Raw genomic sequence first — 17,188 nt, forward strand, 5'->3', positions numbered from 1 at the left:
TCCTCCACTCCATCCCCTTCCTTCCCACTCCCTCTACCTCCTACCCTCCCCACTGTCACCACATGTGCACGTAGGTGTGCGTGCACATAGGCACACACACACACACATTCACTAATACACTCCTGACTTTGTGGTCAAAGCCCTAGGTCTTTTTCAGAGGAACCATTGTGAGCATTTTTTGTTGCTTCCAAGTTCTTTTTTCCTGGGACCAGCAAAGAGCCAACAATTCATTGCCTATACTCAAGCCTGGGAGCAAAGAATTTCTGGAAGCACTTCAGGATTCCTGAAGCTTACACTGTCCTGGAATCTTTCATTTGACAGTTGATTGCCTGCTTTTTCAGTCTTCTCAACATGGAGTTCTTAACACAGCCAGAGTCCTTCCAAATTCTGCAGCGTTTGTGCATGGCAAAAGAAATTAAGAAAATTTAAAATAATATGCAATGTTGGGAATCTGATGAGAAACAGGTGCTCTCAGATGTGGTAATACTATAGCTATGGCAATGTTTCTTGGGGATATATAGCAATATGTATTAAAACCCCTAAAAATATGAAGACTAGATAGATCCAGGCATTGGACTTGCTGGACTTGATTTTAAAGAAATCATTATAGGTAGGCTCAAAGAGATCTGTTCATGGCAAGGACACTTACCCAAATGTTATTACAATAATAAGAAATTATCAAACAGAATAGCAATATGATTGATTATATAAACTATGGTTTACCCATCCAATGAAATACCAAACAAATCATGCTTTTAAAATATATGCCTAGAAAAGTCAGGAGGAATAGACACAAAAATGTTTAGCCATCGTTAATGTGGTTGGGGGCTTTTCATTTCTTCTTTATACTGGTCTGAATATGCCAAAATTGCTAGAATGAATATGTACTGTTTTAACTAGAAAAAGGGCATTTGAAATAAAGAAAATGAGATGAAAATTGCCATGATTATACAGAAACACTGTTATGTAGAAACATTTGTTACGTAGAAACAATTTCCCAAATATCGCACCTGGTGGGTCCGGGGGCCTTTCTGATGCTTGAGAGGTGAGTTGAGTAGAATGAACTGCCTTTACTGTTAATGACACACCCCAACATCTTTCCTTTATTGACCATTTAAAATGGGCAAGGCACTGTGTTCATACTTACACAAGCTATCTCCTTTATTCCTTGAAACAAACCCCTACGTAGATATTATTCTCATTTTTGCAGATGAGGAAGTTGAAGCTCCAAGAGGTGAAGTATACATGAGATGCAGGAAGGATTTGAGCCCAAGGACTCCATTGGCACATTTAACCCCTAAGCTGTATTGCTTTTCTGATGTAGCTTTAAGCCTGAGCATCCTCTCTTCCCCAGATCATTTGGAGCAAGAATAAGAGGGTGCAGGGAAAAAGAGTTTTAGTATATGTCTAGCCTCAATCAATGCAAGAGTTTTTGTAACACAGACTGAACTTCACTTTGCTTTCATATTTGCTCTATAAGGTCTGAAAAATGTGATATGAGCAACTTAAGTGATGCTGAAGATAAGTTTAAGAATACAAGATGAGAAATAAAACCTGAGAATATTTTCCCACTGGAAAATTTTCCCATGGGCAATGTAGCTAATACCTCTAATCTTACTCGGAACAAAATATGAGAATATTTAAAAATCTGTGTAAATACCAACCACGAAAGCATGAGTCTGCTTAATTAACATAGAACATCTGGATGGTAAAAGTTTATTTTATTTATCTGCCAATCTCAAGAGGCAAAAAGTCACTACCAAGGTTGGACAAAGCAGATAATTAACACTATAAATTTTTAGTGAGGCTGCGAGTTCTATTGGCTTTCTCTGATGGCATTAAGATACATACACATGCCCATGTAAAGGAACAATATACACTGAGCTAATTGCACAGAGACCTCATTGTTGGAACATTAACCATGATTATTTTCATAGCTTTGCAATTTTGAGAATATAACGGCATAATGGGAGCAGAAGGGGGCATAGGAAGAGGAGAAGGTGGCAGAAAGAGGCCTGAGTATTCCTTTCCACCAATAGTGAACGAGGACCAAACACAGACACCGTGTGGAACAGATACTAATTCACATAACAGGAAGTGGGCAACTTAACAATCAGCTGATACAGACTCCCTGTGGAATTCCTCTACTATGACTCAGGTCTCTTATTTTTTCCTGTATCTATGTAACTGAAATGATCTCTGGATCTTTTGCTGTGTGGAGGGAAGAAGTTCTGAATGCAAGAGATTGACTTAGTGCGTAATACACACGTTTTAGTATCCAGGAGATAACCTACGCTTTTATAACAATAAAGATCATTTGATAGTAAGGGTTGTAATTTCTGCCAGTTCCTACTTAAACATTCTTTCAAAAGAGTTATTTTATACATGTTTCTTAAACAATACATACTTTATGTAAAATCTAAGAATTAATGTGCAATCTCAAAGTCAGATTCAGTGACAAAATGCACGACCTGAATCTAGTAACACATTTACTCCTCACTGCATATAAGTTGCATGTAAGAAACAGAGGCTGCACTTGTGATCCATGCAGTAAATGTTCATAAAAATCAAGTGAACAACTAGACATCCTTTAGCTACTAAAATTAACCCTCCCAGTCACAACAGATATCCACAGAAATAAAAGCACTGATGGTTACACCAAAATCATGCTGGGATAAGTTAGTCCTGGAAAGGGCTGGTTGGAAGGACCACAAGGAAAGTACTGATAGTCACAAAATTTCCACTCATTTTTATATGGGATTGAGACTATTCTCTCCTCACATGGCTTTTCCCTATACCACAGGCTTTTGTTGAAGAGGCATTTCAGGCTTCAAATGAAAATAATCATCCTTTAATGAAAAAGCTGAGAAATACTTGTCCTGAGTTTCTGATCCTGGAAACAGCTTGCTAAAGGTCCTTAAGGCAAGTGCCAGGAGTCAAAACAACTGTAGAACACTATCACAACACTGTAAATCAACTATACTTCAATTAAAAATTTTGTTTTAAATTGTAGAACGGTCTCAGGATGTAAACAATAAAATTGTTGACCAAGGAATCATATCTGTGGATGAAAACTTCTCACAGGAAGACCTATCTGGGTAATACCAGCTTCTTGGGTTTTGAAGTGCCTGTAAATTTTATATGCTAGAAGCCCTAAGCACTTTTTCCCCCTTGTAGAGACTTCTGGAGTAGAAAAAAGTTCATGATGTGCTTAAAAATAAATAAATAAACCGACCATAGCATGAAGAAGCTACTCAAATACCAAGCAGTTTTGAGGTTTGTTTTTGTTTGTTTTACTTTCACATTTTACTTTTGTGGTTGGCATATGGAAAACCAAACTGAGAAATCATAATGTTGGAGTATTTTAAGGGCATGCTGTCATAGATGTTAACAAGCTTATTTATACAATAAGACCTCTGCAGAAAGTGCTCAGCTCGGTGCCACATTCCAGAATAGCCACCATTGGTTTCTTTTTCTAAATTGTCTATGTTTACAGGTTTCACAAATACCCCCGAAGTCTTCCCAGTGTGCTTGGCAATGATAAAATTCATAGCAATATCATCACAGTTTTGCGTTTCATCTAACAAAGCATGGACAGCTGCAGGTTGCCTCTGAAAGAGTTCAAGGTATTTGCTATGGAAGAATGAGGCTCCAATCAGCACCAGAGAGTAATGGTCACCATTTCCAAACCCTGGTGTTTGCAGTTCAAAACCTCCGTAACTGTAGACACCAGAGGAAGTAGACACATGCTTTCTTGGAACAAATCCTACAATTTGATCAGGAAATTGCTGAAAAGATGGAAAAAGAACAATTAAGTGTGGCATTTCTTTAAAGCTGACATGGTGAAAGGCAATGATTTACTACAGAAAGAATTAAACTGATTTGTCAATGTTATTTTATTCCTGGCTTCTACATCTCAATTTCCTTTAACTCCAGACAAATTCATAAATCTATGTACTGATAAGTTTAAAGGTCAATTCATCATAACCAAATCTCTAACAAAATTTCTAACCTCACAAATATTCTCCTAATTTACACATTATCCAATATTAATAAATTCGAGTTACCAAAGAGTCTGGTTTTTCAGAGTTTGCTATAAGAGAAGTTGACTGTATGAATGATATTTATTACAGGAGATAAGAAGATATAATGTGATTATTTTGAAAAATTGTTTTAATCTCTTAGGCGTATATAAAATTATGGATTTACATGTATCATTTTACTGTTTTTCCATGTTGATTTCAATGTTTTTGAAAGTCACCATTGATTTTAAACGATGTTTATTTTTATCTCTTTTCAGCTTGGGTGTCTCTTTTTTAAAAGCATAAGAAAAAAATATATATACACACATATATACACAACACACACATATACAGTTGAGCCTTAAACAATGCAGGGGTTAGGGGCACTGACCCCCCGAGCGTAGTAGAAAACTCGTCTATAACTTTACAGTCAGCCCTCCGCATCCACAGATCTGCATCTCTAGATTCAGCCAACCACTGATCATGTAGTACTGTGGTTTGTATTTATTGAAAAAATCTGAGTATAAATGTACCTGTACAGTTCAAATCCATGTTGCTCAAAGATATATAGATAGATAGATGGATAGACAGATAGATATAGACATATATATAGATATATGAGATGTGTCAGGATCTTTGAAGGATAGTATTAAAACAATAATAGTAGGATGAGAGTGACTAAAAATAAAACAAAAATCAGCAAAGAAAAGCAGAGAATCATGGAAAAGAAGTATGAACTTATAGAATTAAAAGGTTTAGTTCAATCTCACAAATAACTTGAGTTTCATTCATTTACAGAACAGACACTAAACTAGGGACACACGCACACAAGTCAGGGTGGGTTAAATCCCATTTCAAAGAACGCATAGTCTAGAGAGGGTATGATACAGATATGTGAACCAGGAATTACCACACTGTGAAAAAGCTGTAAATGCAGCTGTGCAATTCTCAGGGGGGCACCGAGGACACAATGACAACTGTGCTGCTGGGAAGCAAAGGGGAATGTCAAGGGTTGGGTGTAAAGGCTGGGAGCCTTCAGAGAAGATGTGCCACTTAATCTATGCGATGAAAGAGATTTCACGGATGAATGGAGGTGGAAAAGGTAAAGCACTGCAAGTGGAGGTGATGGGTGAGTGCCAAGGCACAGATACCTGTCTGCTCTAATCTTGCTTCTCTCTAGGCCCCAAATCACTACACTATGCAGGGCACTGATGGGACAGAACTTTAGGAATCAAATTATCTTGCGCAATGGATTGAAACTGTTCTTGATGGTTTTATGAATAAAACCTAAAGTCATATTTATCCATCTTTAATTATGGTTTACTTGGATTGTTCTAATTAACCGCAGTTCTCATATTTCCCCCCACCCTGATATTTTCAGGAAATTGATTTTTTACCTGAAATAGAAATCTCACAGCTGGAGTATTACATTAGAACTTTTCGCCTAGGAAGCTTTTATTTATAGGGCTGGAAAAACTGCTGATATGGAAAAAATCTGTTGATCAGTACACTAGGCATGAAGCTGAAAACTGAAGTTTTGAGAATGATGATATCTGCAGAGTACTGTGACCACTTACCATTAATACCTAATGTTGTTACATCCCAAGTCGCTAATTAAGGAGAGTTACTATAGTGCAAATTAGACCATTTATTGGGTAGCACAGTGTTTAATTATTGGACAGGGCTTCAAAGTATTTGTATGCAGTTCTGGTTTCAGGTACTTGTAGTGCAACTTGTAAAAGCTGTCTACTATTAACACATATTCAGTAGGAAAAAGGAGTTTTTATAGATACCAGGCAATTTATGCCTGTTTATCCCAGCTTGGAATTTAAGGGGGTGGGGGTGGGGGAAACTGCCACTACAATGGTCCATGCAGAATTATTATCAGTATTATTAATTTTTAAACAATGGTCTCAGAATCAGAATTAAATTTTATGGATGTAATAAATTGTTTCTTTCAAAGGAGGTTCTGTGCAATATTAATACAGAAATACACTTCTCATTTGAGATACAGGCGAAAGTGCCTCTGGATTTTAGTCTTTGCTCTATCATATACCAGATCGTTTCCTCATTGTTCTTTGGAAGTCAGTTCTAGCTCTTCTTTCCAATATACCAAATATAAATCAAATACAGATAAAAGATACTGTAACTTTCAGAGTAGCTTAACTGAGCTCAGGAAATCTGATTATGACAAATTCATCTACCTTTTAGATAAATACTGTCTACGCTGGTTTGGGTGACTCTCACATTAAACCATGCTGCTCTGGTTAAACACTAGATCAGACTTTATACGGATGATTTCATAAAGGATGTAGCAACATTACCTGCCACACGGAGAAAGCAAAAACAAGGTCTTGGGTGCTAATTAGCATGTCATCATCTACCATTAACACCGCTGAAATGAAAGGAAAAAAATTTAAATCAAACAGTTTGGAAATGAAGACAGAAGTTATAAGATACAGTGGTGTTTTTATAAGTCATTCAAATGAAGTATTTTCTGAATGAAATTCAGTAAATAAAATAATGTATTCTTGGAGAGATTTGTCTAGCAGAAAAAGTTTTTACTTGAAATGTAATTGATTTTTATAATTTCCTGAGGGGGAAATTATCATGTATTTATCATCCATTATCCTAGAAACTAATGAACCTATAAATAAATAAAACCAAGGTTCTTTTAAGCAAATTACAATCTCATGTAACTGCTGAGTGGGAGGAAAAGGAGGCGGCAAAAAATACATTAAGCATAAGTTAAATGGCATTTTACTAACTTCTGTGATGCAGTAATATGTAATCATAGCATATCTTCTTTCACAATATTAACCTCTTTGTCACTGTTGCAAGATATATGCGATTTCTTCCCCAGGAGACTGCTTCTTGACATCTTGGAAACTGCCCCTTAAGTTTTTCAAAATGCTTTCTTATGATTAAATTTCCCTATCTTCTCCAGGCAATTAAGACAAGTAGAAGGCCCAAAAGCCACGCACCCACCCCCAGCTCTGGTTAGCTGCAGCCCTGCCAGACTAAGAACCCAGTTGCAACTCACCATTGGTTTCTAGTTCAGGAAAGACCTGGAGTCGATTTCTCATCCTGTTTGTTGTCTGTACTTTGAAGATCACAGGGACAGGGTGAGGCCCTAGAGAGTTCCATAACTCATCTGGTCCCTTCTCCCCAACATTGTTCCACACCACAATCACTTTGTGCAGATATGGTACTGCCTGATAATGATTTAAAAGTCTCAACAAGAGATCTGTTCTGTTGTACGTCTGCATTATGAGAGTAAAGGAATCCTGGGTGGACTTGCCCTGGGATTTTATTTCCCTACGCAAAGTGAGCATCTTGTCTTCTTTGATATTAGGAAGTAAAGCGGTCAAAGCCCCAGCTACCAGCAGTAACACAAGGATTACCACCAAAGAGAAACGAAGTACTCGAATCCCCATCACTCTTCCAGGGAGTTTGCAGATGTGGCAACACCTGGAGTAGAAATGGAAATAAAATGCAGAATCTTAGCATTCTTACTAGTTACCATGTTTTTGTTTTTGCTTTTTTGAGGAGAGAGGTTAATCATCTTTTAGCTGACTCAAGTTCAGTTCACCCTGCCTCTTTGATAAGGTGATTTGGCCTTAGATAAAAAGTACAGTGAATAAACCTTTCCTTCTGGGCCTGCTCGCTTTGCAGCTGCAGACAAAGGGTTATCTACACACCGAACAGGAAGAATTAAGCAGTGCATTTTAAAATTTGCCCTCATTTCACTACTAGACATTTGGAACTGAGATTATTTTTTTTCAGATGGGATCATATTTTTCTTGGTAGTATACTAATTCCTTAAGCAGCTTTATTGAGATATCGTTGACACATAAAAGTTGTATATATGTAAGGTGTACAACTTGATGTTCTGATATATGTATATTTCAGTACACTAACTTTAAACTTACATTTTGGTAGCAAACTTTTTTCCAAGTGAAATCATATGCAGAACCCTAATATATTAAATAATAGTAATAGCAGCAGAAGCAAACAATTATAGTGGGTTTATTAACATTCTAGGCCCTGTACTACGTGCTTTGCATGTCATAGTACGTGCTTACTCAGTAAATTAAACAAATAACCACTGAGCACTTACTGTACCATGCACTGTTTTAGATTCTGTGAATATAGCAATGAATAAGATAGACAAAGTCGCTATTAGTAGCAGAGGAAATAGTAGGGCCAAACAGATAACAAAGTAAATAAACTCAAAGCTAATTCAGCATGATGGTAACGAAGAGAATAAATCAGAATGACATGATAAGCAAGGGCCAGATTGTGGGGGATCTTGTTGGCCTGAGTAAGGAGTATGGATTTTATTCTAAGTGAGATGGGAAGCCATTGGAGGGTTTTGATCAGGGGAGCAACAGAATCTTGTTTATATTTTACTAGTATTATTATTCCCATTTAATAGTATTTGGATGCTTACAGAGGTTAAATAACTTTCTCAAGGTTACTAAACAACTGAAGTAATGGATCTAGGATCCAAATCCAGGAAAAAAACTCCTGCCAGAGCCCAGACTTTTTCATCATCATGGGCTGGGGAGTGTACTGCCAGTTTCAAATGTGGGATGTGCTGAGGTAGGGCTCTTGAGCTTCCAAAGCAACCTCCGTCACAGAACATGAGGATCACCAGGTATTGTCATCAGCTCTGGACTCTCGTATTCCTCACTATACCTACAGGATCTGCCTGAGATGGCTACAGAAGAGTAGGCGAACAAAAACCAAGGGATGAGGCCTGGAGATTTATTGGTCAAAATTTTTTGTCTGATCAAAACTCAGTCACAAATGTAAGGAAAGGTTAAATCTCATACTGTTTTACAGATACCCAGAACTCTGATTTCTTGGCTTCCAATACAGTTTCATTATCACCCCTACTGCCTCGTTTTGGAGAACTGCTGGCTTTCAATTGCTGCTGTTGTTTGATTCTTCTGCTATTTCTGCTTTTGATTTACTTACTTTACTTACTCCTCCACAAGCCTACACAAGCTTTTGAGGGATGGCCTCATTTTCCATGCTGGCAGCTGAGCCTTCAAATACATCTCAGCACTTTTCCTAGATCTATTCTACTACTCTACTCAAGTACAAAAGTCTGAAATGAGGAAAAAGAAAGCTTAAAGAAATTTACTTATAAAAAGACTGAAAACAAAAATCAACCAGGAGTTTCTAGACATATAAAACATATCTTTAAGAAAAAAAATAGATCTCTCAGAACCAGAAAGAATGAGATATTATTATTCTTGATGACTTTAATTGACCCATGGTCTATCCACTCTTACTACTTTTAATACAATTTTTCCTCTCAGGCTATACAAAAAACAGATACCCTTATCTATTCCTTATTACAGATAAATAATATCAAGTTGGAAAAGACTTCTCACTGCTAACTCACACCTGTGGTGTGCTAACTGTACAAGCCACTGTCACTGTTCTTCCTTGTATAACACTGCTTCTGTACAGTTTATTTTGGTTTCCTTCATGAAAAAGTGCACTGTGTCTGTATGTAAGCTCTTGATTTTGCACCTTGTGGTTTCAGTTGGGCATCTGCAGCTAGGCCACCATTCTACAGACAATCCTAAGACTAGTCTAAATCTTCCTGTCTAACAGATTAGGTTCCAAACGAAATCTCACTTGGCTATATCCAAATGATGTCCGATCAGTCTTCTGTTTTTCATCGAGGAAACTTGGCAGTGGTGGAGTTAAAGTGACAGTCACGTTCCCCGATCTTGTTTCACGTTGGGAGGTGTGTTTTGTAACTGTAGCAACAGTTTTTCTCTATACAGGTCAGCAAGGACATAGAGAGGCCATATAGACCGTGCCTTTAACATCTCTCTTTAAAGTTCACAGAAGTGGGGACTGGAGAATTGCAAGGCTTATAGGGGAATACACCCCATGATGTGATAATGCGCTGAGGCCTGTGCAAGCAAAGGAAGAACTTATTCATAAGGACAAGGGAATGGTCATTGTCATTCAGCAACTCTCACTTTTCAAAAGTCCAGATTTGAAAAGAAATGTTCCCTTGCAGTAATCTTTTTAGAGAGCTTTCAAGGATATTCTCTCCTGGACTTTCTCTGCAGCCTGTTCTGTTAAGAAAAGAAATTTTGTGTTTCTCCTTTTATCATAGCTTCACTCTAAGATACGAACAAAATGAATTATTTTTGAAGTAACTTCAGCTTTACCATGATTACTTTTCAAGGATGGTGATTTAAGGTTTGAGAGCACAAATCTTTTCACTGTATACACCCTTTTACTAAAACAACATATACTGTTAATGTGGTAAACCAAAGAGAAACCATTATGAATTAATAATCTTGGTTCAAAGGCCTTGATAATCCTTCTAATACTGACTCAAAAGCAGGTCTCATAAAACATATTTTCAGTTCTGCATAAAAATGGCTGGTTATAAGCACTCAGAGTTAAGAATCCTGACAACTGCATTAAAGTATACCCTGATTAAGATCTTTATGTTCATTTTCTTCAGCTGAGTAGGAGTAACATACTATAAAACTTACATAGCAGTGTCTCTAGTCTCTAAAACAGACATTAATAGCTACCTGGCAGTTTTAGTGGAGAAAAAGTAATGAAGATTCATCTCTATAGCCTACTATGAATATACATTGTCAAAGATAATCGTGAACGACTGTTTCACTTTTATCTACACTTTAAAGTGGGAGTTACCCCACTTTATCTGTCAGAGAAATTTCCTCTTTCAGATAGCTTCTAATCCCCTATTTTACTTGTATCAAAAATGTTTTGAGAGATATAATTTATATCTTTGGAAAGACAATGTAAATATTTCATGTAGTATTTATTAAATGATATCGCCTGATAAAATTATGTTACATTTGCAGTCTACATAGAAAAGCAAGAACAAAAACTTTATAGACTGCAGTGCAAGGGGCATCTCTACTTTGAGAATAGCTGAAGTCTGGAACTTTATTGTAGGCCTACTGGAAACAGCCTTAGAACAGTATGGAGAGTGATGATGACTTCACAGCTATCTGGATTTCAGTTTATAGCTTTCTTCTGTCCTTTGTCCAGAGAAGAATCTATCACCTAAATCACAGCTTTGAGTTTTGAATGGGGGGATATGAAAATGAATACATCTGGATAACCTATGCCTTACTTAGAAAGAACCAAGAATTAAAATTATTTAATTTAAAATTATATCTATTGATATATATATTTCCTGGCACCCTGCCTCATTCCAGAAAGGATCTGACAGTTCTTAGTCTATCCCCTTTCTGCCCTTCTTCCATCTATGACTATAGTAAACTAAATGTGACTTTGATAAACACAGTAAATGTCAGCAAAACAAAAATCCTTCTTTTTCTCCTAATCATCTGCAAAATCAAAGATCCTCAGATGATATTTTTTGCACATATGTTAACTTATTTAGTTCCTCATGAGTAGAGAGCACATCCTTTTAGTTATTTTGATATGGTTACATAGCATCTCCTAGACCAGCGGTTTTCAACCAGGGACGATTTTGCTCTCTAGGGAACACGGGGCAAAGTCGGGAGACATTTTTGATTGCTGTGACTGGGGCTAGGAGATGCTATTGCTCTCTGGTGGGCAGATGGCAGTGCTGCTGCTAAACATCCTACAATGGACAGGACAGGCCCCACAGCAAGGAATTATCCAGGCCTAACATGCCAGTGATGCCAAGGTGGAAAAGCCCTGCTCTACATATATTTTACCTTGAACACGAACACTGCTAGCCAGGTGGCCCCTGAAATCCCTACTGCTATGTATTACGCTCAATGAAGGATAAAGCAATGTCTCCAAAACTGCCCCAGTATCTATATGCCTTATGATACAAACACATCATAAACTCAGAAAACTGAAAGAGACCTCAGAGCCCTCCTAAGCCAGCTTCCTTGTTTCATAGATAAAGAACCCAAGGTCCAGGCATAAGGAATTTGCCTGAACTGATGCAGATGCACATATACTGTCAATAGAAAATCACTTTAACAACAACATATACATGATCATCAGTAGCCAATCTACGTCCTGTCATTTAGAAAGCTTAGGACTATAGACTGCATTTTGAGTCTATAGTTCTGAAACAGAGGTGCTAAAACATATTGATAAATAGCTGAATTTCCTACAGTATCACATTTGAAAAACAGAAGTTGCTGCAACAGGTCATTTCTCACTTCAAGCTGTTAAGGAAAGAATTTCTGCACTGGTCACATTAAATTAGAGCAAGTTCTTCTCCTGGCAGCAAGATTGAGTGAGCCATTCCCTTACAGGTAAATCAGGTTCAAATAAACACCGAAGACACCATTTAAAACAGACAGCAGACACTAAGTACCTGTGTCTCCACCTCCCTCCCTAATCTCACCCTGTTATCAGTAGCAAAGGCTGCCTGACAGTCCTGGAGTTTTGTTTTTCCCCTCCTAAGCATCCTGTACAAAGCATCAAATTGCTTCTCAATACTTCTTCAGGCAGCTACTACCAATTAATTAGATTTGCTTTCTCATCATTGATTTAAGAGGAAATAACATAAATATTATGTATAAAGGCTTCTTAAAGCACTGCGTCCTTCAATCCAGCTATTTGTTACTGAGGCAGTGAGGCCTTCTCTACCCTCAAAGTGCACAGGTCTGAATTATTCTAGATGAAAGTTCCTTCTCGTCTTGCATCTTTCTCCAGGAATTGACAATTAATTGTATGATAATGATGATGGTGGTGTTTGGAGATGACCAAACTTATGGGCATATATCAGGGCAGGAGAAGGAATGGCCTTATTCTTAAGAGGAACATCCACGACTTATAAGGATCCAAGGAGTCAATGCATCCTAAGAAGAAAGCCTAGAAATAGAAAAACATTTTTAGCTCAGTACAGTGCCATGCAAAATCAGTTCCAGAAATGGGTCAAAAAGAAGCCAAGTACATCTGCAAATACATTACTTTTACCATTCCAGGACACTGAAGCTTTTTACTTGAACTTCTCTCTGTTTTAGTCACAGGAAGATAGAGGGGAGGCAAGATTGTTGGGCAACAGAAACCTGGAATATTCTATGGAACCCTCTCCCTTTTATACAACACTGGTTTTCAGCAATAAACTCACACTGCAAAATCGTTTCTCTAAGAGAAACAGATTTCATACACATGAATTATGATTTGTAAATAGCTTTAGATATTAAACCTAACAAAGACGTAATCTTAATTCATATGAGCTTCCTAACTTTATTAGAGGAAGGTCAGAATATCCATAGTAGTTATGTCAGTCCATAAACATTCCTAGGTGCTTACCATGCACGAGCCCAGCACTGTCAGGCCACTAGGGATGGTAATGAGCAAGGCCATCAATTCCTGCCCTCACAGAGCTTAGCAATAGTAATGGAAGTTGTCAGACCTCTTCCCTCTTTATGTTACCTAACAACTTAAATCAGTAGTGTTTCAAACCGTCAGAGACACGGGAATTAAAATATATCCACCCCATTTTGTAGATGGGCTAGCTGAGACTGAGAATATTAAATGATGTTTCCTGAGCCACAGAAAGAGTGGTGGGTCCAAACAAACTCCCGACTCTCACATTTGACTTACATTGTATTTTTAGTGTCTTTCAAGTAGTCTCTGTTTTCAGCTTTGTTCTAGTCTACAAGAATATTTCAACTTTGTAGGTATTGACTTTATACTATAACCTGGAATACTATTTCAATGGATAAGATCTAAAACAGGCAATACAGTATTTTCTAACAGACCCTGGCTCAAGTAAAAACTCTTATTTCCAAGGAAACAAAAACACCTCTATAGGAAACAATTTTTCTCAGATAAAAATACTGGTATTTCACTTATGTCCATAGCAGCATTATTCACAATAGTCAAAAAATGGAAGCAACCCAAATGTCCATTGACAGATGAATGGATAAACAAAACGTGGTATAGACATACAATGGAATATTATTCAGGCTTTAAAAGGAAGGAAATTCTGACACATGCTACAACATGGATGAACCTTCAGGACATCATGCTCAGTGAACTAAGCCAGCACAAAAGGACAAATACTCTATGATTTCACTTACATGAGGAATATAGAGTAGTCAAATTCATAGAAACAGAAAGTAGAATGGTGGTTGCCAGGGGCCCGGGGAACAGAGAAATGGAGAGTTGTTGTTTAATGGTTATAGAATTTCAGTTTTGCAGGCTGAAAAAGTTCTTGAGATTGGCTGCTCAACAATGTCAATACACTTAACACTATTGAGCTGTACACTTAAAAATGGTTAAGATGGCAAATATTATGTGTATTTTACCACAATTTTTAAAAAGTAAAAAAAAAAATACTGGTACTTACCTCATTATGGTAAAGTTTTAATTTTTAAAAAAAATTTTCCTTATGGCTTCAGTAATTGATAGGAACAGGCTCTCTTGGCACTATTAAGGGAAATCAAAGAATTTTCTGTGATGTTTTTGTCAATCACCAGGAAATCTAAAAAAAATGCTTTTTAATGCTATCATCCATAGGCTTTGAATTATTTTTAGAAATCAAAATTTGCTATACTGTGTTCTAAAAACTACATTTAGGCAATTAGGTAGGTGCTACCTGTCAGGTTGGTGCTAACATTGCTATATTTTTTGTTTTCATCTTTCTGTTAGGTATCCAGAAGCAGAATAAACTCACATCATGCTGATGATCTAATGTGTTTACACTTTTGAAACCAGAACATATATGCCATGGAGCAAGACCTCTGAATGCATTAGCAACCTGCACTTGTATTCAATTTCTAGATTTTTAAGTATCTGTAGTTTTATCTACCATCAAAACTCCTTTTTTCACTAAAGGTTCATAAGGCATTCAATTTGAAGTACTAAAAAAGCTCAGGGTCTATCATAGGGTTGCAGGTAAATGTCAGCGTTGATTACTGAGGAATGACAGATGGCATCCTTCCTATTCCTTACTATTGCCCAAAAGGAGCTGGAACCTTGGCTGGAGATGAGCTTCTGCCCCTTAATCTTCTCGGCTTTCATTTCTCACAGTCCTTAATCACATGTCTAAGAAGTTAGGGATTTCTTCCCCCATATAGTCTGCACAGTTAACCTAATGCAATTAATTAGTAGATGATCTAAACAAATATTTAAAAGTTCAGGGTAGAAATCCATTTATTGGTTTAAAATGTTCATTAATATATCTACCTATTTTATGATCTTATAAATCCATAACATATGAAGGAATTCAGAACTGATTGGAGACCAGCAAGATACTGCATCTGTAATGACCACCTGAATAGAACTGAAGAATCATTTTTGATTTTCCAAACTTATATTCTTTCATGATTCAAGTTACTGAAGGGGTAAAGGGATGGCTTAGCATGTATCTGGACTCATCAGGTGACAGTTGTTCCTCCTCGCTACACCAAAAGCACCTCTTGTGCACATCTTAAATATCATTTAGTTCTAAAATCCTGAACTGATTTGCCCTCTCCTCACATCCCGCTTCTTCTTCCCATAAAATTCCTCCAGGGAAAGAACTTTATCAGGCTTTTTAAGCTACCTCCCTTTCCCCACCCCGTGCCCAGCACAGAGCTTAGCACATAGTAGACACTCATTAAATGATTGTTGAATGAATGAAATTAACTTTAATTTTGATATGACAACATATACTGGTTAACATATATGGGACAAACATTATTTCAAGACGACAAATCACGTGAGACATGTCAAACATTTTCCACTCATAGCACTTTTCCTGATTTAGTGTCCAATTTACATTTCTAATAAAATATTTAGTATTGAAGTTGGTAATTATGTCATCTGAGAATGAAAGATGTGAAGTGGCATTGCCACTTTTTGAAAGAAGGCCCTCACCGGAATAGCTATCTTATATTCTGGGGAGTGAGCAGTGGGGAATTTAGGAGTTCCAGGACCACTGTAACTGAAATTAAACTTCAATTTCTCCAACTTATTTCAAAACTATTTGAAAAAGGGTATTGCAGATTTCTCCATAACCCAGGTGAACAATTTCTCATCTGCAGCAATATAGGGCAAAATGTAGAATTTATTTTCAAAGGCAGAATACAAAAACACAGGCTCAAATTGCAGCTGACCTGGATGAGTTAAGAGAACGCTGGAAACCAGTTGCTGAAATTTAGTTATTTCCATATATGCACACCCCACCCCCACTCCCAGTTACATCATACTGAAATAAAGCAGCTTTGGAGAAACACTCAATCGCTGTGGAAATATTTATCTTCAACCTAGTTTGTACCCACTTAACGTTTCCCCAGCAGTGCAGTACAGTAAAACTCAGTCTATGGCTAATATAAAAGCTTCCTAAAAATATAAGTAAATGTTACTAATTGAAAATATTTCTATGTTCAAATTAAAATAATGAAATATACGCCAAGAAAGACAAAGACAAAATACTCTTTCCAGAACTTAATTTCTGAAATCTAGCTGTTTTTACACAGCAGTTTAATTAACACGAACATTAAAAAAAAAATTGTAGAATAAGTAAATTTTATTTTCAAAAATAAAACCACAGAATCACTACCCCACACACTCACAAAGTTCCAAGAAGGAGTGCAAAACACATATATTCTCACTGCAAAAAGATTTTTAACACGAGAGCATTTTCCTATTTCCTTACCTCGAGCGCAGAAGACTGCAGTGGGACCTAGCCGATTTATTTGCTTCCAGCTTGGTTACGATGAAACGAAAGGGGGGTCTCGCTTGCTCATTTTTCATTTTTTTTCCAAACCCAGCAGCGTGCATTCACCCGGCATTACTCGCTGGATTGATAACCTGGATGAAACGCTGCCCACAAAGAGAGAGCCTGAAGAAGAGGGCAGTCCCGGGTGGCCGCCCCTCCCTTTCGGTGACGCTCCACTTCCTGTTAGACTAAAAAGCCGTTCCCAAGAATCTCGGTTTTGTAGTTTCTAGCCCACCTCCAAAAGCCAGTCCTCCTTTGCCCCATTTCTCCCCCCAAGGGTAACAACTTTTAATCATTCAGGTGATGGACCACCTGACCTTACCCAAACAATTTCCCAGAGAGGCGTTGGAAGAGGAGTTCCAACCACCGTGGGCGCCCAGCACTGGCCCAACGGGCTCGCCTTCGGCGCTCCGCAAGCCCTCACGTCCCACCAACGAGTCAGTTTTCCCTGCACTTCCCTGAAACTGGTTATGGGGTTCTCACG

General features: G+C 37.5%; 1 protein-coding gene across 3 annotated transcripts; it reads right to left on the minus strand.

The window, feature by feature from the left end:
* Positions 1 to 1,695: 1,695 nt before the first annotated feature.
* On the minus strand, positions 1,696 to 17,171 carry EXTL2 (exostosin like glycosyltransferase 2). Of its 3 annotated transcripts, XM_067727052.1 has the most exons (7): positions 17,027 to 17,171; positions 16,642 to 16,808; positions 14,350 to 14,429; positions 9,678 to 12,863; positions 7,066 to 7,493; positions 6,347 to 6,417; positions 1,696 to 3,788 (listed from the first exon to the last, which is right to left on the minus strand). In XM_067727052.1, the coding sequence occupies exons 4-7, from the start codon at positions 9,719 to 9,721 to the stop codon at positions 3,300 to 3,302; spliced, it is 1,032 nt and encodes a 343-aa protein (XP_067583153.1). In that variant the 5' UTR covers positions 9,722 to 12,863; positions 14,350 to 14,429; positions 16,642 to 16,808; positions 17,027 to 17,171; the 3' UTR covers positions 1,696 to 3,299. The 3 variants fall into 3 exon arrangements, with proteins under 3 accessions (XP_067583153.1, XP_067583155.1, XP_067583154.1); XM_067727054.1 differs by lacking the exons at positions 9,678 to 12,863; positions 17,027 to 17,171 and adding an exon at positions 9,006 to 9,138 and having other exon boundaries at positions 16,642 to 17,009; XM_067727053.1 differs by lacking the exons at positions 9,678 to 12,863; positions 17,027 to 17,171 and having other exon boundaries at positions 16,642 to 17,005.
* Between the last annotated feature and the right edge of the window lie 17 nt (positions 17,172 to 17,188).

This window comes from Pseudorca crassidens, chromosome 2 (genome assembly GCF_039906515.1).
Source record: "Pseudorca crassidens isolate mPseCra1 chromosome 2, mPseCra1.hap1, whole genome shotgun sequence".
Classification (NCBI taxonomy): domain Eukaryota; kingdom Metazoa; phylum Chordata; class Mammalia; order Artiodactyla; family Delphinidae; genus Pseudorca; species Pseudorca crassidens.

What these genes read in the sequence shown, in the direction of transcription:
- EXTL2 (XM_067727052.1), bottom strand. Translation starts at nt 9,721, where the DNA reads ATGAAAAACAGAAGACTGATCGGACATCATTTGGATATAGCCAA. An exon ending in CATCATTTGGATATAGCCAA is followed by an intron (nt 7,494 to 9,677) that starts GTGAGATTTCGT and finishes TTTCTACTCCAG; the next exon opens with GTGTTGCCACATCTGCAAAC. An exon ending in TTGCTTTCTCCGTGTGGCAG is followed by an intron (nt 3,789 to 6,346) that starts GTAATGTTGCTA and finishes CCATCTTTTCAG; the next exon opens with CAATTTCCTGATCAAATTGT.